Source organism: Globicephala melas, chromosome 16, assembly GCF_963455315.2.
Source record: "Globicephala melas chromosome 16, mGloMel1.2, whole genome shotgun sequence".
NCBI lineage: Eukaryota > Metazoa > Chordata > Mammalia > Artiodactyla > Delphinidae > Globicephala > Globicephala melas.
Window position 1 is genome coordinate 62,838,437 of NC_083329.1, and position 26,424 is coordinate 62,864,860.

At 39.7% G+C, this 26,424-nt stretch overlaps 1 protein-coding gene across 1 annotated transcript; it reads right to left on the reverse strand.

The window, feature by feature from the left end:
• Positions 1-170: 170 nt before the first annotated feature.
• DDX21 (DExD-box helicase 21) lies at positions 171-24,359 on the reverse strand. The gene is made up of 15 exons (XM_030862424.2): positions 24,182-24,359; positions 21,826-22,275; positions 20,582-20,657; positions 19,687-19,865; positions 17,777-17,894; positions 15,257-15,442; positions 13,160-13,305; positions 12,293-12,442; positions 11,750-11,911; positions 9,725-9,844; positions 8,489-8,562; positions 6,361-6,520; positions 5,440-5,574; positions 3,314-3,358; positions 171-2,746 (listed from the first exon to the last, which is right to left on the reverse strand). The coding sequence occupies exons 1-15, from the start codon at positions 24,266-24,268 to the stop codon at positions 2,477-2,479; spliced, it is 2,358 nt and encodes a 785-aa protein (XP_030718284.1). The 5' UTR covers positions 24,269-24,359; the 3' UTR covers positions 171-2,476.
• Between the last annotated feature and the right edge of the window lie 2,065 nt (positions 24,360-26,424).

Sequence of the window (26,424 nt, forward strand, 5' to 3'; positions counted from 1 at the left end):
ATGATTCCAGTTTTGTAAACGAATTCCTGGAAGAGATGCTCACAAATATGTTGGGTATGTGGTGACTTGCTTGTTTTTTCTATGTTTGGATTTTTATACCCATCACTTATTATGTTTAAAACAAAAATTTCAAGCTTCAATTTTAGGGAAAAAGTCACCAAAAACATAAATAGTAAATACTAACTTTATTGTGGCATAAAGCTGTATTTTTATACATTAACTCAATTTTACAGTAAAAACACTTTATGTATAACTGTAAAGAAACTGCTGCACAGATAGTTCCAACATAAAAATTGGTATTTTAAAAGTTCACTGAGTTGTTTGATACATAAATTGGAAAATATTTTCTCTGTAGAAAATAGTAAAAATGCTAATATTTCCCAAGCTAGCACAACAAGCCCATTTAAACCGTACAGTAGCTGAATTACACATTTATAAATATGGTTTGAATTCTGGGACCCAGGAGAAACTTTAGCTTCATTTACTAAAACAGCCATGTTGTCCTAAGTTGTGTAAAGTGAAATTCCCATTAATCTTCCCCCTTACTCTTGATTTATGCCTGATTATTTCTTCCTAAAGGACAGGTACACTGTTCTTTTAATCTACTTGATAAAGTAACCCATTCTTACCCAAACTTAAATGTTTTGGTTGTTATTTAAGTATGCTCAGCATCTCAGCAAAACCAGAATTTAATAAAACATGATCCACAAGGCATGAGTTGTTGGTCATCAAATACCTACCTCCCCATGACTCCCTCTGGCTTGATGGGAAACCACGAGAAGGTCAAGCGATAAAATTGTCAAGTGGATCAAGGAACAAAAAGCCAAGCGAATTTGAGAACAGAGAAACATCCAGTCAGGATGCAAGGACAGAAATGAAGTCCAAATAGAAAAAGGACGCTGCCTCAAGAATCAAGGAGTTGAGTTGGCTATCTGAGCCCCTTACTGCAAAGGTGACTAAGAACCAGTTGGATATAAAGACCCTGCCAGAGAAACCAGTGCCTAGGAAGATTTCAGTTGTTCAAAATAATTAAATGAAAACAAGACAGGCCATGTATTTGAACTCCTCCTGTCATAATTTATTTCCTGAGATTCCCAATACAGAATTTCTAGGAATTAAGGCAAGAAGACAATGTTACTCGTAAGCTCCTGCACAAGGTTTCCCAGAAAAATAATACTTGAGACCTCAGAGCAATATCGGGCCAGGGGCTATATTAAGTTCTTCAGTTCCCTCAAAGTAACAACTTAAAAATAACCATATAGAGTTTGTCTTAAAAGGAAGTCTCTAGGTAGCTGCAACCTATCAACAGAGTAGCAGCCGTCTAATAAAAAGAAAGAGATCCTATACGTGGCTATAGGAACTAGACCTTGAGAAACTAAACTGGATCATTCTACCTAAAATTCCCAGCTTGCCCGTTAGAAGTTAAACTCTAGAAACATTAATGACTCATTAAGTTTTCACCATTAAAAGAATGCTTTATCCCACACCTTCACTTGTTCTTTTCTTTGCTCTCAATACACGTTTCCTTCTTGCATGTGGAATATATTTTCAGTGGGGTTTTTTTGACTCTTCAGCCATGCAAATCTCTGCCCCCTACTCCTCTAGTTCCTCCTTAGTAAATAATGTTAATCTTCCAATAGGAGGTGGACTATGTTATCATCAAGCACCATTTATCCTGTCTCCTTACTTATGAAGAAAGTTACTGGGCCATGCTATACACTTGGAATTCCTTAAGGATACTTGCTTTCTAGTAAAATACTTCTATATGTACATATATATTTTTTAAAAATCTGTGAAGAATTCACTGAAGCATGAATCACCTTATATTGAGAAGCTAATAATGTATCAAAATGCACATAACAATGGCTAATCTATATACTATCGCCTATCAAATGTATCACCACCTCCAAATCTAGAGCATATGCTGGCATAAACTGTGTTACATCCCAGCTGAGATTGAATCTTGCTTCAAAACATTGCTCAGTGTTAATTCTCAGAAGATACATTATAGGACCATAGGAGTAAATGTTAGACAAGTGGTTGAGGAATACCAATTACAGAACAAAGCCTTGAGTGCTCAAAGTGCTTCTCCAGAAACTGTTGCGTTCCCCCATGGTATTTAGGAAGGACACTATTAAGAGACACCTCTAAGTATAAAGACAGGTCAACTTCACAAGTATCAGCAGATACATGCTTGCTTCTATCTTATAATCTATAGACACTGCATTAGAATATGTACTGAATTCACACACCTTTTCCAAAGGAATACCCGAAACAGAAGTAGCAACAAAGTTATAAACGACAATGATCAGATGAAATAATTTAGATGAAGCCTGTCTCTCTTGAAGAGATGGGGACTGGGCAAGTGGTCAGGAAGGAAATACAATATGCTTTTAACTTTGTTATGAAAAATAATGTTCAGTTTCCTGTTGCTGAACATAGTTCTGTTTTTGCCACATAAATCCTCTACCTCAAATTACTGTCCGAATGCTTTACTAAAATTCCGCTTCTGGCCTTTGTTTTGGAATCTGTTACTTTTGTTGCCACCTCCTGATTGCTGTCCTCTGAAGCTTCTATTTCTTTCCCGCTGTCCCCTGAGACCTCGATTGCCTTCCCGCTGTCCCCTGAAGCTTCTGTTTCCTTCCCGCTGTCCCCTGAAGCTTCGATATCCTTCCCGTGGTCCTTCTAGCTCTGGTTGCTCTGTGGCCACAGAAAGCTGCCAGCGCCGTGAATCATGCCATTTTTCCTGTTGAGAGATGGTTTCGTTTTTACCTGCTCTGATTTTTACTGAATTTGGTTTAAAAAGGCATGAGAAAGATAACATTTTTTCCCTTTTTCTGAAGAAAAACTTGATTGATAACCTAAGTGCTTAAAAGATCACTGGTCAAAAATAAAATAAGTTTCACTATGAGATATACCCTCATCATTTACTCAATTCAATTACTACAGGATATCCACAGCTGTCAGGTAGTAAACATATAAATATACCACTTGCAAACACATTTCTCACAGCAGTACGGAATAAAGATATAGCAATGTCTATATAAACCTCGTGTAACATACACAGGGTTTGTGAAAAAAGCTGGATATTGTTCACAATGCTGTAGAAAGGAAAAAAGGAAAACAGGCAGGCTGAATAAGAAAAATATTAGTATAAAGAGGGTAGGAGAAAAAAAATACTAAAATATAATTCTTAGTTATTTTTAGTAAAGGGACTAGAGCTATTGTTTCCCGTTCTATTATTCTATATTTTAAATAATAAATATTTTACCGTTTAGATATGTTAACTTCAAAATCTAAGAGAAAAGAATACCTGTACTTCTGTTACTGATGCAGTAGGGATATCAAAGCAAACACCCTAGAAATCAAAACAAATGCCAGTTAATCCACACTTTGACAAGAATTATAAAATGCACCTTAAATGATACTCCAAAAGACCAGGTATTATGTAAAAGAAACAACCCAAACAAACCAGGTATCCATTTTAGATAAACTTTAGACCAAGCCCCAACACATAATACCTCCCCAAAGCACAATAATAAAAAGCCAGGGATATTAAAAAGAAGGACTCAAAACTACTTGGAACCGACTAGAGATCATTCTTGGCTTTCACACTGTGCTAATCCTCACAGAGCTATTAGCTACATTTTATAGCTGAGGAAACAGAGGCTTGGAGAGGCTAACTCACTTGTCGAAGGCCCCGCAGCTGGTAAGAGCAGCTTTTAAAAATCTGGTCAGTATGGCTCTTAAATAATACCTATGGTTTAAAAACATTAAAATACACTGCCTTCCATCAGAAAGACTGAACTAGTGAGGATGACCTAACTAAAAGCAGAAAAATAAATGATCTTGTATTGTTTTCTATGTTTATAATTCAGCCGCCTATGAAAAGAGTTTAAAAATTAAATACTTTACAGGACACTAGCTTTGATAACAAGCAGTACCATCGTCTCCAATGAAGTCCGCAATATCTGGTTGGGGAACTAAGATCCTGCAAGTTGCGGGGTGCAGACAAAAAATAAAAAATAAAAAAATCCTGTTTCTTGGCGTCCACAAAATAATCAAACTCCCCCCGCAACTGACACAGGCACTCCTCTCCCCTGGCTGTCTTTAATTACAACTTTGAGGAACATCCCTTCCACCCAACAATTTACCCAATTATAACCACAGGTAGCATCAGGTACTAATGCCATTTGTGGGAATCTTCATTCACATATTTACTAAGTACTCAATACCACGCACTCATTGCAGTACAGAGACGTCTAGAAAACAGTTTTGGCCCTTGACTCAGCCACCGTGTTCTTGAGGCTCTCAGTCAGTAAGCAAGCACAGCAAGGCAAAATTTACATGAATAAAGCTATGCCTTAAGAACTGTGAAGTATATGTAGAGGCCAGGGGAAGCTCCAAAAAGACTTAAGACCAAGTCATAAAGGATACCATGGAGATAAGCAATACTATATAAACAGTGGATTGAGCATAAGGATGAAAGAAAGCAAGATGTACTTGGCATTGTTGGGAGTGGAGGGCATAGGTGGTGAGGAGACAGATGAAGTTGGTAAGGAGGACAGAAGCCAGCTCGTGAAGAAGCTCCATGTGAAAGTTGGGACTTTACCCCATAGATTATGTGGAGTTGCTTAAGGAGGTGAAAAACATGGTCAGACAAGCAATGAGTTGAAGATAAACGTGATATGGTTCACAAGCCAGTAGTTCTCCAAGTATAGTCCATGCACCCCTGGAACCCTGAGATTTTTTTTTTGCGGGGGGGGTCCACAAAGTCAAATTTTTTTTTTTTTTGCAGTACACGGGACTCTTCTGTCCTTTTCACTCTCATTAAGGGTAGAGAGGAGTTTACCAGACACTACATTACACGTGATATTGCTCAGATGACTAACAGAAAATGATATTCTTACGCTTTATTAGAATTTCAGTCTTTATTTCTAATACTCTAAATATCAATAGATATAACCCATCTAAACAAAAGCTTTTTGCTATCCCCAACATTTGTTAAGAATGTAAAGAGGTCATAAGACCAAAATGTTTGAGAATTGCTGTGCTAGTCTATGCCATTAACTGAGAACAGGAGTCAGAAGAAAGAACACCAGGCTTGGAAGGCAAGATTTTAAATTCTGAATTCAATTTTGAGTAAGTTTGTATTAAGGTGCTTAATAAACCCAATTTGGGTGGAGATGTCAGGGAAGCAGCTGGATCTTCAAGTCTGGCACTTCATGCAGATGGTTCAGGTTAGAGATACACAGAGGGTAGCTGTCAATGACTAAGTGGTAACTGAGGGTCATGGATGACAATGCCCAGAGAAGACTATATACAGAGTGAAAACACGCAGCATCCCCATAGAACAGGGAGAAGCTACTGTGCAGTGTTTTATTGCCAGCATGAAGCTAACGAACCAAGGCAAAGTCACAAAAGAAGCCCCAGCCTTACCTGCTTTCCTTTGAGAAAGACCATTCCCTTCACTTTGGAATCAATATCCTCACCCAGCTGCTCTTTAAGTTCTTTCCAAGCATAACTAATATTTGGCATTTCTATTGAGCACTGCAAGATCATGGTCACAAAACCCTATGGAAGAAAGGGGAACAAAATTAAAGTCTCAGAAACAAACGTAAGTGATAAGCACTTGTCCGCATGTTTCTGAAATATTTATAGGAAAGCTCTTCCTAAAAGCATACCCCTCCCACCCCACCATTTTAGTACAAGTAAAACTGGGGAACTCTGAATAAGATTGGTGGACTGCTAGCGTTGGTATCCAGACTGTGATAGTACACTTTTGCAAAATGTCACCACTGGGGGAAACTGGCAAAGTGTACAAGGAATCTCTCCGTATTAACTCTTAAAACTTTATGTGAACCTACAATTATCTCAAAGATTTCAACTTAAAAAAAAAAAAAAGAAAAGCATCACCTTCTTAAGTTTCTAAGTATGCTGGCTAAATGTATCATATGCACTTATGTGTCCACATGATTGGGTTTTTTAGGATGAAAAAACTTGACATATAATTCACATACCATAAAATTTGCCATTTTAATGTATACAGTTCAGGGGTTTTTAGTATATTCACAAGATTTGCAATCATCACCACTATCTCAAATTCCAGAACATGTCATTATCCACCCCCCCCCAACAAATACAAAAACCCACATTCCCGTTAGCAGTCACTGTCATTCCCTCCTCTGAGGAGACACTGCAACCACTAATCTACTTTCTGTCCCTACGGATTTGTGTTTTTACATATATATCTCAACCTTCATGAAAAAGTTAAAACAACTGGAAGTTTCAATGGAACACTTTTGAATCCTGCTCAAACTCTAAATTGTGAAGTGTCAGGAATTTGACAGGGACCCTTACCACATCTGAGTTGATCAAGGAGCGCTGGTTGACTGACGTGGCACCTGAAATATGGGCCAGGGCTGCTGCCAGGGCTTCCACGGCTCCCTTCTCCTCGATCAGCTTCTCGGCTGACTGCTTGAAGTGAACAATCGCAGTGGGAGGCACAGAATCCAAAAGCCTGTGGTTTGAGAATATATTTGTTAGGAGAAAGGACAAAAGTGGACAGATTTCATTTTCAAGACAACATCATCTCAAGATAAATCAATATCTTTGAAACCAAATCTTGCATACGTCTAACATCATTTTGATGCAGTGTATAATACTTATTAGCATTTCTTATGATCATGAATCCTCCCTGTCTATTTTTTAAATAAGCATCTCACATATTTATAATAGTAATTGTGGAAAGCACTCTAAAAATGTTGCTCAGACTCTGGTTCTGAAGCAGAGGATGTAGCTCACCACCTGGAAACATTTGGAAAACAGTCGGAACCTTATTGGTCTCCATAATACCAACGTCACTCACCTCCCAGGAATACACTGCACAACCAGGGATGCCAAACAGCTAAATATCCTTGCAAATCAAAAAATGGGCAGAACACCTAAACAGACACTTCTCCAAAGAAGACATATGCATGGCCAATAGGCACATGAACAAATGCTCAACAATGCCAATTACTAGAGAAATGCAAATCAAAACTACAATGAGGTATCACCTCACAGTGGTCAGAAGGGCCATCATCGAAAAGTCTATATAAACAATAAATGCTGGGGAGGGTGTGGAGAAAAGGGAACCCTCCTACACTGTTCGTGGGAATGTAAATTGGTACAGCCACTGTGGAAAACAGTACAAAGGTTCCTTAAAAAACTAAAAATAGAAGTACCATGTGATAGTTCCCACTGCTGGGCATATATCTGGAGAAAACTCTAATTCAAAAAGATACACGTGGGCTTCCCTGGTGGCGCAGTGGTTGAGAGTCCACCTGCCGATGCAGGGGACACGGGTTCGTGCCCTGGTCCAGGAAGATCCCACATGCCGCGGAGTGGCTGGGCCCGTGAGCCATGGCCACTGAGCCTGCGCGTCCGGAGCCTGTGCTCCGCAACGGGAGAGGGCACAACAGTGAGAGGCCCACGTACCGCAAAAAAAAAAAAAAAAAAAAGATACACGCACCCTAACGTTCATAGCAGCACTACTGACAATAGCCAAGAATGGAAGCAACCTAAGTGTCCAGCAACAGATGACTGGATAAAGATGTGGTACATACATACAATGGAATTTTACTCAGCCATAAAAAAGAATGAAATATTGCCATTTGCAGCAACATGGACAGACCCAGAGATTATCATACAAATAAAGTAAGCAACACAAAAACAAATATATCACTTATATGTGGAATCTAAAAAGTAATGCAAATGAACCTATTTACAAAACAGAAATAGACACACAGACATAGAAAACAAACATGGTTACCAAAGGTGAAGGCTGGGGGTGGGGAGTGAGGGGTAGAAGGAATAAATTAGGAGTATGGAATTAACAGATACATACTACTATATATAAAATAAATAAACAACAAAGATTTGCTATATGGCACGGGGAACTATGTTCAATGTCTTGTAATAACCTGTAATGGAAAAGAAATCTGCAAAATTATACACACACACAAACACACACACAAAACTGAATCACTTTGCTATATACCTGAAACTAATACAATATTGTAAATCACTATAGTTCAATAAAAAATAAATATTCTTCAACTTGTAAGACAATTGCACAAAATAAAGAATTTTCTTGCCCCCATGCCAGCAGCACCTCCAACGACACTCTTAATCTAAACCTCACCATCTAGATATTTACCATAACTTTTTCCTACACGATATATAAGGTACAGTTACTTAAAATGCCCAAGACAAACCAAACTACTAATAGTGGTTTCCTCTGGTGAACAGGATTGGGTAGGGATGAGTAGAAACAAGAGTTTTTGTTTTCTAAGCACAGCCTATTTTTTTAACAAGCAGATTATCAATTTTTAAAACAATGAATAAATAAAATAAATTTTAAAAGGTTAAATCTCATTACTACACAAAAACATGTAATAAATAGAGCAAGCACTAAAACAGACCATAGCAGTGGTAGGGAACATACCTGATGGCATCTTTGCTAGAAGCTTTTATTATCTCTGTTGCAGAAGGAACACCTATTCTCTTAAATTTAATTCCCTATAAGAAAATGAACGATAACTTAATGTACAATGAGGCCATCAACTGTTTCCATTGAGATTAGTATTCCCCCAATTTTTTAATATTTACCAAACGTATTGTTACATACTTAAAAGATAAACTTTTTATCTTAGAAAGGTTTTAAATTTATAGAAAAGTTGCAAAGATAGTATAGAGTTCTTGTCTACCTGCACCTATTACTTTGTTATTACTTTGGTACATTTGTCACAGCTAAGAAACCAACATTGTTACATTACTATTAACTGAACCCCAGAGTTCATTCGAATTTCACTAGTTTTTCTACTAATATCCTTTTCCTATTGATATTCGACCCAGGACACCACATTACATTTAGTCAACATGTCTTCTTAGTCTTCTCTAATCTGTGGTAATTTGTCTTTCCTTGGTTTTCAAGACCTTGATAGTTTTAAGGTGTGCTCATCAGGTATTCTGTAGAATGTCCCTCAATTCGTGAACATCAGTTTTTTACATCTTTAGACTGCGGTTATGGATTTGGGGGGAAGATGACTGGTTTCGTTGCATACCAGGGGCACCTGCTTATCACTGATGTTGACCATGATCACCTGGCCAGGTAGTGTTTGCCTGACTTCTGCCCTGGAAAGTCCTCCCCCCCCGACCCTACTCCGCTCTTTGTAAGCAAGTCACTAAGTACCGTCCACTGACAGTGAAGCGGGGAGATTAAACTCTACTTCCCAGAGGAGGAAGTACCAGCATAAGAATTTCCTTACAAAATTCTTCTGTAAAAAAAATCAATGTCTTCTTTCCCATTTAAAAATTTATCCTTTTAACATATTCTCATCTTTTTGGTTTTCAAGCAATTCCTATAACCCCCTAAATCTACACTTAAGTATTTCTTGTGCATTCACAGTGTATCTGAAAACTGAAAACCACCTCTCAAACATAAAAAAGACCTCTTGTCATTATAAATATGAAGACAAAACCACTGTTTTCAAATGCAAAGTATTCAAAATGGGCTGTATATCATAGGACAACATATAAAACACATATCTAACAACAATCTTTCAGTCATGGCCATGTGCTAGAAATAAAAATTTCAAGTTAATAAAAACTGAATAAAGAGACCAAAGACTGACTTTAAAACTCAACGTTTGCTGAGTGAAGGCTTAGAAAATAGTTTTACCGCTTTTTGCTCCACTTGGGCTAACTGATATTCTTCCTTGTGCTGATAAAAGCAGATGCAAATCCCAGTCCTTCCAGCTCTACCTGTTCGTCCAGAACGATGAATGTAGGACTCCACATCCTATTGAAGTAAAATACGTCAGTGACAGCGAACAACAAAGAGAGACATAGACCTGAGTAGCCTAGGCAGAGGCAAGTGTGGTGGTTATAGACCGGGGTTGGGGGAGGCTCCCAAGCACTTTAATTTAAAGAACTGTAGGGGCTTCCCTGGTGGTGCAGTGTTTAAGAATCCGCCTGCCAATGCAGGGGACACGGGTTCGAGCTCTGGTCCGGGAACATCCCACATGCCACGGAGCAACTAAGCCCGTGCGCCACAACTACTAAGCCTGCGCTCTAGAGCCCACAAGCCACAACTACTGAGCCCACATGCCACAACGACTGAAGCCCATGCACCCAGAGCCTGTGCTCCACAACATGAGAAACCACCGCAATGAGCAGCCTGCACACCGCAAGCAAGAGTAGCTCCCGCTCGCCGCAACTAGAGAAAAGCCTGTGCGCAGCAACGAAGACCCAACGCAGCCAAAAATAAAATTAATTTATTTATTAAAGAACTATAAAAACATTTTAAAAACCTCTAGAAGAATGGTCCTTATCCTGTGGGTAAATCTGCAAAAAGCATTATCTAAATAGTACTGTCCAACAGAACCATGTATGTAATTTTAATAGGCAACTTTCTAGTAATCACACTAAAAAGTTAAAAAAAGTTAACTTTATTATTATTTAACCCAATATATCCAAAAGTTTATCATTTCAGTATGCTATCTCTACAAAACAAGTTATCAATGAAATATTACACGTTCTTTTTCCACAAGTCTTCAAAATCCACTGTGCATAATAGAAAGTTTGAAATTTTTAGAACTCCACTGTATATTTTATACTTACAGCACACACGTCAATTCAGACGAGCTGCCTTTCAAGTGCTGAAGAGTCCCATGTGGCTGTGGCCACCATACTGGACAGCACAGGTACACAGGCTATTTAAACAAGTCAATGGCACACACGTACGGGACTTTCTTTACAAGAAACAGTGGCTTCGCAGTAATGTGTTTTTCCATCACTGTGAACATTAATCCTGAGGGATTTGCCAAATTTGGGGGTAATAGCATCTTCACGCTTGAAGTGATGGGAACAAGTTCCTTCAGACTAACTTATATGTAAGTGAAGCATTGTCCACACCATATAAACTATGCTTCAGGGCTCTCTTTGGGCAGTTCCTATCATATACAAACCCAAGCAGTTTTAACTACAGAGGCTGTTAACTACAGGCCTCTTCTCCCTTCTCTGTCCTCTAGCTCACAAGTTTATCTACCCTACCACCACCCCATCTAAGTCTTATCTATCTTCAAAGTCCAGTTCAAAATTGTACTACCCCCACCCATGCAGCCTTTCAGGACTCCCTCTGACTAGAAACTACCTTGCCAACCTCTGGCCACTCACCGCACTTCCCCTCAACTGTCAGTTCTGAGGAGGTTCATTCTATTTATTTATTTATTCAATTTATTTATTCATTCATTTATTTTATTTTTGGCTGCGTTGGGTCTCCGTTGCTGCGCAGGGTTTTCTCTAGTTGTGGCGAGTGGGGGCTACTCTTCACTGTGGTGTGCAGGCTTATTGCTGTGGCTTCTCTTGTTGCACAGCATGGGCTCCAGGCGCACAGGCTTCAGCAGTTGTGGCTCACGGGCTCCAGAGCACAGGCTCAGCAGTTGTGGCGCACGGGCCCAGTTGTTCCATGGCACATGGGATCCTCCCGGACCGGGGCTCGAACCCGTCTCCTGCATTGGCAGGCGGACTTTCAACCACCGTGCCACCAGGAAAGCCCCAAGAGGTTCATTTTAAAATCACCCTTAGCAACATAACACCCAAGAGAAAGCTATTACTAATCATGGGAAAGGAAGAGATACAACTTCCAATTTGTTTTAGCACCCAAAAGAAACAACAAAGTAAAATCTAAGTGTAAAACACTTACCTTTGGTGGAGAACTCTGTACAACCAGATCAACCTCGGGGATGTCTAACCCACGTGCAGCGACATTGGTTGCAACCAAAACTCCAAAATCACCATTTCTAAAACCCTTCAGGGTGATTTCCCTTTGCTTCTGTGGAATGTCTCCGTGTAATGACTGGGCATCCTGCCAAAGAAATAAGCTCATTTAAGAATACCAGATCCTACAATACAGGTACTTTTAAAATCACCAATTAGGCCTATAAAGACATTCATATTTTGGTGACACTTCTGCTGAAAATAATACAAAGGGGAAAACGTGCCTTACATGGACAAGCCTCAAATTTCCAACCCTTGGTCATGAAATCAACTGTATCCAACTATACTTACAAGATAAAGAACACCAAACATGAGTGATCAAACCTACTTTGTCAGGGTAACGCTGGGTTTGAGCTACCCTTTCTTCATCTGTGAGATGAGATGGGCAGATCAGATGAGCGCTAAGATGTATACTCTATTAATTGAAAGATGCTTTCTCCCTAAAAGGGAAGAGAGGGGATGGACCAACCTGCCTTATGGACACATTCTGTGACAACTCCTGGGCTTCTTTCTTGGTTTCACAGAAGATGATAGTGCGCCCTTGATAACCACTGTACACTCGGATCACGTCCCCAATAACTGCTGCCCTTTGAGTCCAGTGGCACTTGATAGCCAGATGCTTAGGAAAGAAGGAAAAAAAGATTATTTAGTAAAGCCTAGCTGGAATCTAAAATCACCTGCTCAACCCTAATGATACTAGAGGCAATTGTTTAAGCCTGACTAGAGCAAACTTCTGCCACCACTGTTTAGAGGAAAAAACTAAACCACTAAAGAAGAGAGCCCTTCCCCTTTCTCCAAAGAGCATCTGGCTTCTTTATCCATTTTCTGACCTAATACAGGTAATGTAGGAAAAGAAATACCATTCCCTAGATTGCTACAGGAAACCAAATAACTGACAGGAGAAAAGCCTCTGTGTTTTGTCCTTTCATCCACTTAAAAATGCAGTCAGTAGTCAGTTTCCGTACAGGTCTATTCCTTGGGTGCAACGAATTCATCTAGGTACCAGACCCTAAGATAAAAACAGCTTCAACATAAACACTAGGATTCTCTACTGCCCTCTAGTGTATAAACTCTAGGTGTAATGTCACTCTGCTTACTAATTCAGACAGATTTAGGTTCCAAAAGATTCTGCAATCAGGCCACCAGATGATGAAATTTAGAAAACACAGATACCATATACAATTCAAATAGAAATATAACTTCACATGGCTTTTGACATGGATTTAGTATTTATTTGGAAAAGAAGTTTGTTTTTGCCAGTCTTAATACTATCCAACAGGTAAAAAAAATTATATACAATTTATTACTAATGCCAGCAACTGAATGAATCATTTACCTCTACAGTTATTGCCGTTTTCTGGGTCTTTTTACCAATCAGGTCCACTTGTTCATATGTAGATTTCATGTATTTCTTAGCAACATTATAAACCCAATGAGGGCAAGTTGCAGAAAAAAGCAATGTTTGGGGATTGTCTTCTGAATCTGCGGGGAAAAAAAAAAAGTCAGTATGAATAAGTCAAACAAGCCTACACAGTATTTCACCTCACCCAATTCTTCCAGGGTTCGTCAGCATTCTACAGAAAACACCTGAGGCCAAGCGAGGCATCAAGGACACAAAAATGGAAGACACGGGCTTCCCTGGTGGCGCAGTGGTTAAGAATCCGCCTGCCAATGCAGGGGACATGGGTCAGATTCCTGGTCCGGGAAGATCCCACATGCCGCGGAGCAACCAAGCCCATGCACCACAACTACTGAGCCTGTGCTCTAGAGCCCACGAGCCACAACTACTGAGCCCACAAGTCACAACTACTGAAGCCCGTGTGCCTAGAGCCTGTGCTCTACAAGAGAAGCCACTGCAATGAGAAGCCGCGAACCACAATGAAGAGTAGCCCCCGCTCGCCATAACTTGAGAAAGCCCACACACAGCAACGAAGACCCAACACAGCCAAAAATAAATAAATTAATTTTAAAAAAAAAGCGCAAAACAGGGAAGTACTCAATGGACAAAGAAATGCTGCCTAAATAATTTATGTAAAGGATCCTTGAAATACTCAGAGTACTTTCAAGTTGTTTTGCTTTCTAACCATTGGCCTATATGAACCACGAGGGAAATCTGTCCTTTATAATGAGACCTACTAAGTGGAAAACAATTAATCAAGCCCAGTAACCAACCAACTTAAATCACTAAATAAATAATCTATAATAAACACCGGAACAGATTTTCTATTCATCTATACTCCCTAGCATTTCCAGAACAGATTTTATAGTCATCTATACTCCCTAGCATTTCCTCAACACTTTAAGGTTAGAATTCTAGTCTATTCATCCTTTGAGGTCAGGTACTAAAAATAGCTCCCCAACCCCAATTTTTTTTCGTTTGCTCTTAGAATACCATTGCATTTTCATATATTTCAAATGGCAGAGTAACTGACAGAACCCTTCTGGAGAGTAAGCTGACAAAGTATATTGAAGAACATGAACTATTTATACCTTTCAATTCAGTCATTTCAATTCTGGAAATCTATCTTTAAGAACTGATGCCAAATACTTATTTTTTTTTGTTTTTTTATGAATTTATTTTTTATTTCTACTTTTGGCTGCGTTGGGTCTTCGTTGCTGTGTGCGGGCTTCCTCTGGTTGCAGCGAGCAGGGGCTACTCTTCGTTGTGGTGTGCGGGCTTCTCATTGCAGTGGCTTCTCTTGTTGTGGAGCACGGGCTCTAGGTGCGCAGGCTTCAGTAGTTGTGGCACATGGGCTCAGTAGTTGTGGCACGCAAGCTCTAGAGCGCAGGATCAGTAGTTGTGGCGCACGGGTTTAGCTGCTCCACAGCATATGGGCTCTTCCTGAGCCAGGGCTCGAACGCATGTCCCCTGCATTGGCAGGTGGATTCTTAACCACTGCACCACCAGGGAAGCCCCCAAATACTGATGTTTGAAGAAAGCTGTCTACATAAAAATGTCTGCAAGCAGATTTATATTATGTAAAACTTAAAATATATAGATGGATTAAATCATGGCACAAACAGTTTAGAGTTTTATATGTACAGTAAGATTATAATTAACACACACATACACACAATACCACAAATCGGGAAGAAATAAACCAAAAGCAAAGTATACCAAGCTGGTTTCTTTTATTTTCCCTATTGTAATTATGTGCAATTGATGGGGAAAAAAAATTTTTTTTGGCTGCGCTGAGCGGCATATGGGATCTTAATTCCCCGACCAGGGATCAAACCCATGTCCCCTGCATTGGAAGCACAGTCTTAACCACTGGACCACCAGGGGAGTCCCGGACATTTTTTTTAATTTAAGTTTTCCTGAATAAAATAAGCCACCTACCAACTTTCCTAAGGCTTCATTTAACTTTCAGGAGATAGTTAATCACCACCCTTCCTCCAATCCCTTATACCAGTTCTTGAATGTGGAGTTTACCTTTCTTGTATGCCACACATAAAATCTCTTCCACTTGATCAGCAAAGCCCATGTCCAACATCTGGTCAACTTCATCCAGGACAACATGCTTAAGTTTGGTGAGCTCTAGCTTGCCATTCTGCAGGTGGTCTTTGATACGACCTGGTGTCCCAACCAGGATATCAATCCCATTCCGCATGCGTTCAACTATAAGAACACCAATGATAAAATATTATGGATTTTTAATTCCTTTTATTAATCTGGGATACCAAATTAGATACATTTTTATTCTAAAATATTTATTAACTACATACAAGGTAATATGTAAACTACTGAAGATAAAGACGCTCGAGGCACTCCTTGACCTACTGGGGAAACATGTAAGAAGTGACAGTCCAGTGTATTACATGACAAAACAGAAAAATGCACCAATGGGGGATGGTAGCACCAGGAAAGAAATGATTTCCTTTGCTGGAGGAAGGTATCAAGATTTCACAAAGTGAAAATAAGAATCTTAAAAGAAATGAGAACTTTCTATAAGGTAAGCAGGTATAGGGAGAATGACAAGATAGAAGGGCAAATATTCCAAGAAGGTACAGAGATGTTCAGAAAAATGGAGTTCAATATAACTAGGATGAGATGGTAATGATGCAACTTTCTATTGGGTTAGTACTGCAGTAAAGAAGCCTACTGCTAGGGAGGATTCCTGGACTGAATGTCAATATTATGACATAGTGTGAGTGTGTTTCGTGTTTGGTAATTGCAATCACTGTTGCTTTTGTTGTGGTCACATTTACAATGCTTGGTGTCAGTTTATTTATCTCTTGTAAAAATAAAATACTGTGTGTGTGTGTGTGTGTGTGTGTGTGTGTGTGTGAGAGAGAGAGAGAGAGAGAGAGTTGTGAGCAAATTAAAAAAGTTTGTTTGTATAAGGATTACGATTTAAGTATAAATTAGAACAATTTAAATCAGGGGACCTAATTACTGCTCCTTACCATAAAAAGAAATGAAATCGGTTAAAAGTTAAAAAGAAATTATTGTTTCCAGACCTATGTAGTATATGGAGCAGAAAGAACAAATGGAATAGTAACTTTATATATTATTATAAAACCTAAGAATAAAAAGGAAATAGCCTGTTCACCACATACTGGATTTAACGAGAAAAGGCAAGAATAAAGCAAGTAATACTTTGACGCACCATGAGCTACATTTTTAAATAATATACACGTTTTTATAATAAAAGTTTTTTATAAAAAAAAAAAAGAGATCTACTGCTAGGCACTCTACTTACCCAGTTTCATCCTCACAACACCACTGCAGGGTGAGTTTAGCAACCCTACTTTATACATAAACAAACTAAAGTACAAAAAAATCAAGCAACTTGAACTGAAAAATCAGTTACTCTGTGAGCAGAGTTTAGATTCACACCCAGGCCGTCCTGATGCCAAAGCCTATGTTAGTTCCACCAAAGCTGAAAAGAGACAATCACAAGCCTTCTGTGCCAATATTAAGACTTCTACTTTTATCTTTTCATATTATTTTTTATTTTATATTGGAGTATAGTTGATTTACAATGTTGTTTTAGTATCAGGTATACAGCAAAGTGATTCAGTTATACATATACATATATCTATTCTTTTTCAGATTCTTTTCCCATGTAGGTTATTATAGAGTATTGAGTAGAGTTCCCTGTGCTATATAGTAGGTCCTTGTTGATTATCTATTTTATATATAGTAGTGTGGACATGTTAATCCCAATCTCCTGATTTATTCACCCCCCTACCCTTCCCCTTTGGAAACCATAAGTTTGTTTTCTATGTCTGGGAGTATGTTTCTGTTTTGTAAATAAGTTCATTTGTATCATTTTTTAAGATTCTATATATAAGTGATATCATGTGATATTTGTCTTTGTCTGTCTTACTTCACTTAGTACGATAATCTCTAGTTGCATCCATGTTGCTGCAAACGGCATTCTTTCTTTTTTATGGCTGAGTAATATTCCACTGTATATATCCACATCTTCTTTACCCATTTATCTGTCCAATGCTAAGACTTCTAAAATGCTTAAATCCCTTCCCAAATTACATATCTAATCTACAAAATAAAGCTTCAAGGTCTTGAACTGGGAAGTAATGGAATACTACAGCAGAGGCTACAAGATTTGGCCCTCAGGACCAGAAAAAAGAAAGCCTGTCTACAGTAAAAAGAGGCAGAGACCCAAGGTCCCTGACAGGTAAAAATAACCTTGAATTCTGACTTTCTAGTTCCTAGACTCTGTCCTCTTGGGCTCAGTAAAGTACCACTGCAGCCTTTAGATAAATACAGATAAATAATACAGAAGTCCTAAGAACCACATACAGGATTTGATACATCATCATGCAGGACCATGTGCCTGACCATCTTTACACAATAATGACAAAAGAAAACCACCATAAATGACTAGATCAGGTAGGTAAAGCCAGACGTCAAGGTCAGAAGAAATCCAATCAGGGCACCCAACAGGAGATGGCATTTTCCTTCCCTCACATTGGATTTACTTACTTTGTCCTCCGTAGGGAGTTCCACCATAAAAACAAGCCACTGCCAGTTTTTTTGTGATGTCACTGAAATCTCTGCTTACTTGACCTGCCAACTCCCTTGTGGGTGTAAGAACCAGTACCTGAAAAGGAAAAACTAATAATGGAATCCAAAGTATTATGCAGTATTTGTTTCTTAACAAATCTGGAATGCACCAGGAGGTTCAACTTATCCTAATAATTATTTTCAAAACATCTATTATGTGCGTTGCAATACACTGTGGTGTGGGAGAATAGTAAATATAATATGGTTTCTGACAAATCTACCCACTAGAAAAGCTTGTGATCTTACCAATCAAAAGAGAAACAGGTACTCAAATTTATGGTGCTCTAGGATGGTTGCACACAGCAAGCTGGAGGAATTGGGATAAGTTTCATGGAGCTACTAGTACTTAAGGAACAGCATTCCAGGAAAAGAACAACTTGAGCAAGGAGTAATACTGCTGATGATAATATCAGCTAATATTTGAGCTTTTATTATGTGTCAGGAGCTACTAAATGCTTAATATGCATTATTTTTATTTCTCACAATGAAGTTACCTACAACTACACTGTACAATTGTATTATAATATCTACAATAACATACAACAGATCTCTAAAACCAAAAGGCGAGCCTGGATTTAAATTCAGGTAGCCACGCTACAAAACCTAGAGTCTGAACCTCTGCACTACACTGAATCTGAAGTAGAATGGAAGTCAGAAGAGTAAGGCAGGGCCAACGTGGTGAGGGGCTTTGAATCCTACAGCAGTTAACAGGACACACGACACAACCACTACAGGTCCTCAAATAGGCTAACAGCATGAAACAAATATGATTTAAGAACAACTTTGTAGGGGCTTCCCTGGTGGCACAGAGGTTAAGAATCCGCCTGCCAATGCAGGGGACACGGGCTCGAGTCCTGGTCCGGGAAGATCCCACATGCCACGGAGGAACTAAGCCCGTGCGCCACAACAACCAACCCTGCGTTCTAGAGCCCGCGAGCCACAACTACCGAGCCCGCATGCCACAACTACTGAAGCCTGCGTGTCTGGAGCCCGTGCTCCGCAACAAGAGAAGCCACCGAAATGAGAAGCCCACGCACCACAACGAAGAGTAGCCCCTGCTCACTGCAACTAAAGAAAGCCCGCGTGCAGCAACGAAGACCCAACGCAGCCAAAAAACAAAAAATAAATAAAAATAAATAATAAAAAAAAAAACTTAGTATAACCATCCAACAGATATTTACTGAACATCCACTATGTGTCAGGCACTATTCCAGGTGCTAGAATAATTCGTTTGTTTACTGCTGTTGTAACTGTAGATTAATACAACAGTAAACAAATCAATTAATTAGGAGGGAGCATGGACACTGGAAAGCCAATAAATGAGATGAGACCAGAAAGTTAGGTGAAAGAACCCAAAGCCAAGGTGACAACACAGGCATTTCAATGAGGTTAAGGTTTGTCAAATGCCAGCTTCTCCAGAAATGAGCTCAATGAGCACCATCCTGATCACAGGGCCTGGCCTCTTCACCTCTGATACCCCTCCTATTCAGGCATCTCTATTAAAAATGCTTTCTCCATTTTAGGCAAAACCTGACCAAACCTGTGAGCCCCAGGGACATCTAAGAGTCTGAAAGAAATATGCGAGCTTTAATAATACAGGTGATCACAACCATGGGGGCAGATTACAATATTTAAATATATAAGGTTTGTAGTCAACAGTCTTAAAAGAATTATCCTGGTTTACCTTCAGATAAAGATCTCCAATAAATACCAGAGAAAGGCCTTAAGGAGAACCCAATAAAAAACAACAGGGTATGTAAATGATGCTCAAGCAATGTCTCTTCCTGTGCAGACTTGGAACCCCTAAGGACTGCATTAAAGATACTTACCTGAGGGGCACGGCCTCTCTTCCGGTCTTGCAGTTCTCCCTGAAGTTTCTCAACCAAAGGGATAGCAAAGGAGAATGTCTTCCCAGTTCCTGTCCGTGCCTGTGCAATCAAGTCCTTCCCACTATAGACGTGGTGAAACGTCTTTGCTTGTATAGGAAACAGGAAGGTCACCCCACGGGCTGTGAACAAATGAACCATGTTATCTGACACTGCAGTTCTTAAAAGTCCCAGCCATACTGGAGAATGAAAGCATAGCCATGCTTCTGGTCCTGCAGAATTATGAATTCTACATTCTGGTCACATCTACAAAGTCAAGTTCAAATATATTCTGGCAAGAATCTGCTTGAATAAAAGATATCAATAAATTTCAAAGCACCAAATTATAGTAAATACTTATCTTAAGAGATTAAGCCCCTTGTCACAAAATCTCATCCAAAGGCCAGTATAAGCCTGAAAATCAGGTGTTTTGCTGTCTGACTGCCACACCTGATTCAGAAAACACCTAAGTTGGGCATCTGTGACTTCCTACCTGGTTCACAGGCACTATGCTGAGTTCTGAGTCAGGCTGGTATCATTAACCTAGAGATGCCTCAAGAAGTGGAAGAAGGTAAAAAAGAAAATACCAACATGGTATCCATTGTTTACTTTCACCAGCACGATCAGTCATTACACTTCTGAATATATATATTGTATTGAATAAATTTTAATCACTCGTTTAAGAGGTAGCAAAGGCCATCACTAGTTTAGTCCTATACCAAATATACAGATCTACTTCATTATATGGTCGCCTATATCATCCTCCAATAAGAACATGTGCCGGTTCATCTCAACAGAAACAGTGGAGTGCTTCCAAATAATATGTTCTAACATTATTCAATATTTCCAAGAACATTACCTTTGAGAAGTTTAATAGTTTCTTCAGATATGGGAAAATTAGAGAAAGCTCCTTCTTTTTGCTCCACAGTTATTTCCTGTCAAGTAAAGGGCCACAGAAAGAAATCAATAACTTTACCCCTACAAGCTAAATACAGAAAGCCTTCTGAGAAAAACTATTCCAAAACATCTCTTCTAAATCAACCAAAAAGACACAAAAACTTTGGTAGGTAAATCAAGATTTGAAATGGAAATAGATCATAGTAATAGGTAAAACTCTAACAAAAGAAAAGTTTGTAGCAAATATATACAGCACATATATACCATGTGTAGCTAGTGAAAGCAGATTCAGTCTCGACTAAGAACTTTTCCACAATCATTCCAAATGAACAATACACTGTTGAACAGGTTATTAACCCCTTCTCATAGCAACATCTTTCATATATACATCCACAGAAAGTAAGGAACAAACATTTATGACAAAATGATCACATTGGCACTATTTGATTATAAACAATCTGAATGCCCAACAAAAGAATAATTAAGTGAATTTCTAAACATTTATATGATGTATTATGTAACCATTTAAAATATTTAATATTTAAAAGTGGGAAAAATGCCTATATAAAAATACAGGCAAGATAGGAAAAGGCAAACTACAATATTGCATATAGTACAATCATAATCAGATTTTTAAAAAGCTGTATATATTTTTTATAATCAGGAAAAATTTTTAAATGTTGATCATGACCTACAGCAAAGAGAAAATTATTAGATTTAGGATTTTTCTTTGATGACTGAGTTTCTGAAAGATAGCAGTATTAGCTTCCAAAGGGACATTTAAGTATCTTATTCAACTCAAGTTAGTTTATGGCCTATACAAAAAGACTTATGCAATCAAGCAAACACCTTTTCAGTGGTTCCACTTAATCATGATTTATTAGGTGAAACCCCTCAGAGGGAAACTGGAGCATATTTGCATAACCAGATCCCTCCTGTTGATTTCTGACTTGCAAATAAGCAGACCATGTGTGGAGAGAAGACTTTCTCAAAACTTAAACAGATCTGCTCAGTTGCAAAGGAGGCATTCTAACACTGCAGTTTTTAAGATGAAGTCTCACCCTGCAGCTCAAGGGACACCCCCCCCATGAAGTGCTGACACATCAAATTTCCTCCCATTATTAAATAATTCATTTAATAATTACGTACTTATTTACCTGAAACAACATCGAAAGATACATTCTACATATTAAAATGCCACTTTACCTGCTCTAACTCACTGTTACTTTCTTCACTGGCAGCTTCCTTGGAGTCGGAGTCAGGTCCAGAATGAGGGAATCCATTCTTCAGGTTGGGGCTTTTCTCTCCAATTTCTCCATTCATTTCTTTTTCTTTCTTCATCTTCTTGGACTTAGGCACACCCAAGTCATTCTCAGAAGGCTCCTCATTTTTTATTAGTTTTTTGGTTTTAGGAGAAACAACTGTCTTTTCACGGGGCTCCTTTGATTTTTTCGCACTTTTGGTCTTAGGAGAAATAATGTCATCTTGAGATGGCTCCTCTTTCTTTTTTGCCTTTTTGGATTTAGGAGAACTCATGTCAGCCTCAAAAGGCCCTGCTTTCTTTTTAACCTTTTTAGCTTTGGGAGAAATCGTTTCGTCCTTTTCTTCTGCTGCCTCTTCAGTCTTATTAGATTTTGGCTTCTCTTTTTTACCTTTCTAAAAAATTAATAAAGACAATACAAACAATGAACAAAACACTGATACATTTGTATAATATATCGATTCTGCATTAATTCAAGATCACATAATTATGAAGAATACAATTTGGGGGCATTTTCAACATGTGTACTTTCATCTTGAAATAAGGCAAAAATCAAACGGTATGTTTTTTAATACCATTTCTTGGCTATATGGAAAGAAGAATATATCAATAACTTCATTAGCTTGGAAAAAAACGCGCTTCTTGGTAATTATTCAATTCATGGTGGTCGAACTAGTTGTAAAGTCAATTTTTCAAATGGGACTTGGAGTGGCTCATGGGATGCTCCAACATATTGTAAACTACACACACTATATAGGAAGTGATCAAGAACAATTTAACTTAATTCTGGTAGAGTAATAAGACCATGTATACCCACAGACGGATGGTGTTAAGCAGATTTCTTTCTCTGCTAGAATTCCTCTAAAAGTAAGACAGGAATTCATAGTATCTGCCTTGCTAATCTCACAAACGCACATAAATTTACATAAAGACATGTTATGAACCAAAAAGTTATAAAAACCCACAGTCTATCACCCCATGTGTAAAAAAGGTGTACCTAATTTACAGGGAAAAACAAAGAGCACAAGTTACAAGAAAACGGAATGGGTGAAACCTCAAAACCAAACCAGATTACAGCTCCTACTTGAAATGTCTGACCCTCTCCAATTTTTCGTATTTCTGAAAACTTAGTATTACTGAAAACGTGTTTTACCCTCTGTTAAGACCTCTGTGGCAGAGCCTCAGGCCAATTCCTGAAGTATGGGGACTGTTACATTGAGCTACTATTACTGTCTGCCTCCATGAAACTTCAGGCCTGGCCTCTGCTCTTAAATCATGGATGAACGATAATCTCTCCCATATGACCCATCCTTCAGACATCTGAAAACCAATCTGGTCCACCCCATCCCAAGACTTCAATTCTTTCATCCCTTGGTTCCACCAATCAGTGGATTTCCAATCCCGGTGGTCTTTGGAATACAATGGAGTTTGTTGGTCATGTCCCTTCTAATTTCAGCATCTCACAACAGGACACGCTGACTAATGCAAGGCAGGTAAAACCAAGACCACTTCCTCCACCTGTGGGGACAAGTCTGAGCTACCTCGGCTTCCTACAACAGCAAAATATTCCTTGCCAGAAACAGCAAGGAATGAAAATTCTAAGTCACGTACAACACAAGTTCTGAGACAATCTTTGTTCTCACTGACCTTATCTCAGAACAGACTCAGTCACAAGTTAAATCGCTATCTAAGGAAGTAACAGCAAGGAGGCAGACAGCTATCGAGGTAACTTAAGACTTCCGCACACTGGCGGCCTATATAAAAAATATGGTGCGCAGTTATCACCACAACATGTCTACATTTCCACGGGAAATATGGCCAATAAATCTTAAGAGCAATTGAACTACTTTATCATCTAAGGGTCGCTTCCCAGAAAACTGTACTCCCACTACTAGGGTAAAAAAAATGTCACCACGGACGCCGCCCACGTGTGCGGATGGCTTTATGGTCTCGCCAGTTTAGTCGAAAGCCGGTAGGTCTGAGTCTGGGGCAAAACGTGGGGCCTAACCATGACCGTCCTACTCTGTGCACCGGGTGCGGTACGCCCAGACTCAGGGACCACGTGGGACACCCGGCCCGCTCTCCAGTTCCGATCCGCCCGGACCTCTGGGCAGCGCGCCCACCGCCCGCGGAGAGCACCGACCACTCCCGGACGCCCCTTGGCCGAAACTCACGCGGGTCTCGGGACGAGCCGGGTTCGCGCGGCGCGCCACGCGCCCCCAGCCCGGGCCCCTCCTCTTAGCGGCCGTCCCCCCACTCCGTGTCCTGTCTTGCCCCAAGTCTCTCGGCCCCCGGCGGTACCTTCTCATTTCGCTTTCGCGGCATCTCCACTTTCGCCATGGCCGTGTCCGACTCCAAATCCGCTTCACTAAGAAGTTTCCCCGGCATCACTCAGGACAAGCAGAACAGGCCGACCGCTTTCGTCTACCGCGTGGAAAGGAAGAAAATGCCCAGCTTTCTCTTTAGCCCACCCAGCTTTCGTCACTTCCGGCAGCAAAGCGTATCCTGCGGAAGCGGAAAAGTGCCGAGAGGCTGGGGCGCACGTGGTAGTTCCAGAGCAGCTGCCACTCTAGGTGGCTGGACTCACTGAATTAGCCGAGTAAGGCGCCTGGACTAAAAGGCACCTACAGAAGGGTAGGAAACCCAGAGGCTGGCTTTATTCTCGTTCACACCCTGCCCAGATTCTCGCCAGCCCCGGCCTGATAAATGAAGCTTTCTAGTTGCTTTTGAATAGCGCCCCTTCAGTGCTTTATATTAGATTGCTCTCTTTTGTAAGGTCCTTTCACGCGCAGACTCGCTAGATGTGTATTCTTGATCATCTTGTGAAGACGTCGACACTTGAAAGGAGACACCCAGGCTCACAAACCTGGATAAGAACTAGAGGTCGGGCGGGTCTGGTCATTCGTTTATGTGTGCACTCAACACACATCTCCTGAGCATTCACCGTGTCAGGTGTGAGAAACAAGGTTAGGATTCAGCACAGAAGCCTGTCTTCAATAAGCTTTATGGGCTTGTGGGAGACTGATGAGTGTCAGTTGTTTTGAAGGCACGGAGAGGCACCTAAGCCGGCCTTGGGACCTGTAGAAAGGATCCCCAAACCACGTAGACCTCTATTAGAAAATACAGGGGCTCTTAGTCTTGAAGAATTTGGACATGTACTAATTCAAGCGGTTGAGGGAAAGTGGTTCGTTGAATGATGTGTGACAATATTGCTAAACTTTCTGTGAAGAACAAGTGAGGCAAAGAATTGGGAGCCAGTGCATTACAAAATCGTTTTTAAAAATGGGTTGAAATCTTGCCTGGCTTTGAAAACCTGCACCATTTCCTCTGTGATTTTGGACACATGACAAATGTGTGTATTTCTTAACCTGAACCTGAGTTTCTCATGCATAATGGGGATAAGAAAACCTATTTCATCAGTTGACAAAATTAAGTAAGATAATGAATGAAAAAGGTTTAGCATTGCCTGGCACTCAGAGCACAATAAATAAGAGCTATTAAAACTCATAGGGGGAACCATACTCAATACTTTGTCATAACCTATAAGAGAAAATAATCTGAAAAAAAATACATAGAGATGTATAACTGAATCACTAACCTAAACTAACACAACACTGTAAATCAACTATACTTCAATAAAAAAATAAAATAAAACCATGGGGAAAAAAAAACCTCATAGGTATGTCAAGGCTTTTAGAAAGACAATTCAAAATGTAATCATTTTATGACAAAGGAAAATGCTGGAAGTTCTATTTCTGTATTTCATAAGATTAGGTTTTGCTGCACATTTTTTAATCTGACAGTTTAAAGGAAATTTTTCATATTTCACAAATTATTGTTTCACAGTGTCAATTTTTTAGCAGATAAATTTATGTAAATATACAACAATGCTTTCACTTACACTCTGATATCCTTGAGCCAGGAGCTTTGATTTCTCTTTGTATCCTTAAGATTTTGGACAGTGCCTGACACACACTAGCCTACCACTAGTAGTGGGATAAGGAAGAAACCCTTTGAAATAAATTTTAGTTGTATGCCCAGGCAGGAAAGCAGTTAGGAACCTGCAGTCTGGTTAATAAACCACAAAATTATGTGATACTGCAGTATATGATATGGCTGTACACAGTACATGGACATTTTTTTTTTCTTTTTTTTTTTTTTTGCAGTACGCGGGCCTCTCACTGTTGTGGCCTCTCCCGTTGTGGAGCACAGGCTCCGGACGCGCAGGCTCAGTGGCCATGGCTCACGGGCCCAGCCGCTCCGCGGCATGTGGTATCCTCCCGTACCGGGGCACGAACCCGTGTCCCCTGCATAGGCAGACCGACTCTCAACCACTGCGCCACCAGGGAAGCCCCGGGGACATTTTTATTACCAACAGATGTTCAGCAACAGGGTAAGCCCAAAATGGTACTAAATGGAAAATTTTTGTCAAGGCTTATAAAGTAGATAAATTCCTTTGTAACATACCTGCACATAGGCACAAGGCCAAAATTCCAAGAGGAAACATGCAAAAGGCCCTTTCTGGCTCAAAGGTGGCCAAATTA

What these genes read in the sequence shown, in the direction of transcription:
- DDX21 (XM_030862424.2), bottom strand. Translation starts at nt 24,268, where the DNA reads ATGCCGGGGAAACTTCTTAGTGAAGCGGATTTGGAGTCGGACACGGCC. An exon ending in CCCAAGTGGAGCAAAAAGCG is followed by an intron (nt 8,563 to 9,724) that starts GTAAAACTATTT and finishes ATTTTCTTATAG; the next exon opens with GGAATTAAATTTAAGAGAAT. An exon ending in TCTAGCAAAGATGCCATCAG is followed by an intron (nt 6,521 to 8,488) that starts GTATGTTCCCTA and finishes CTCAAACCACAG; the next exon opens with GCTTTTGGATTCTGTGCCTC.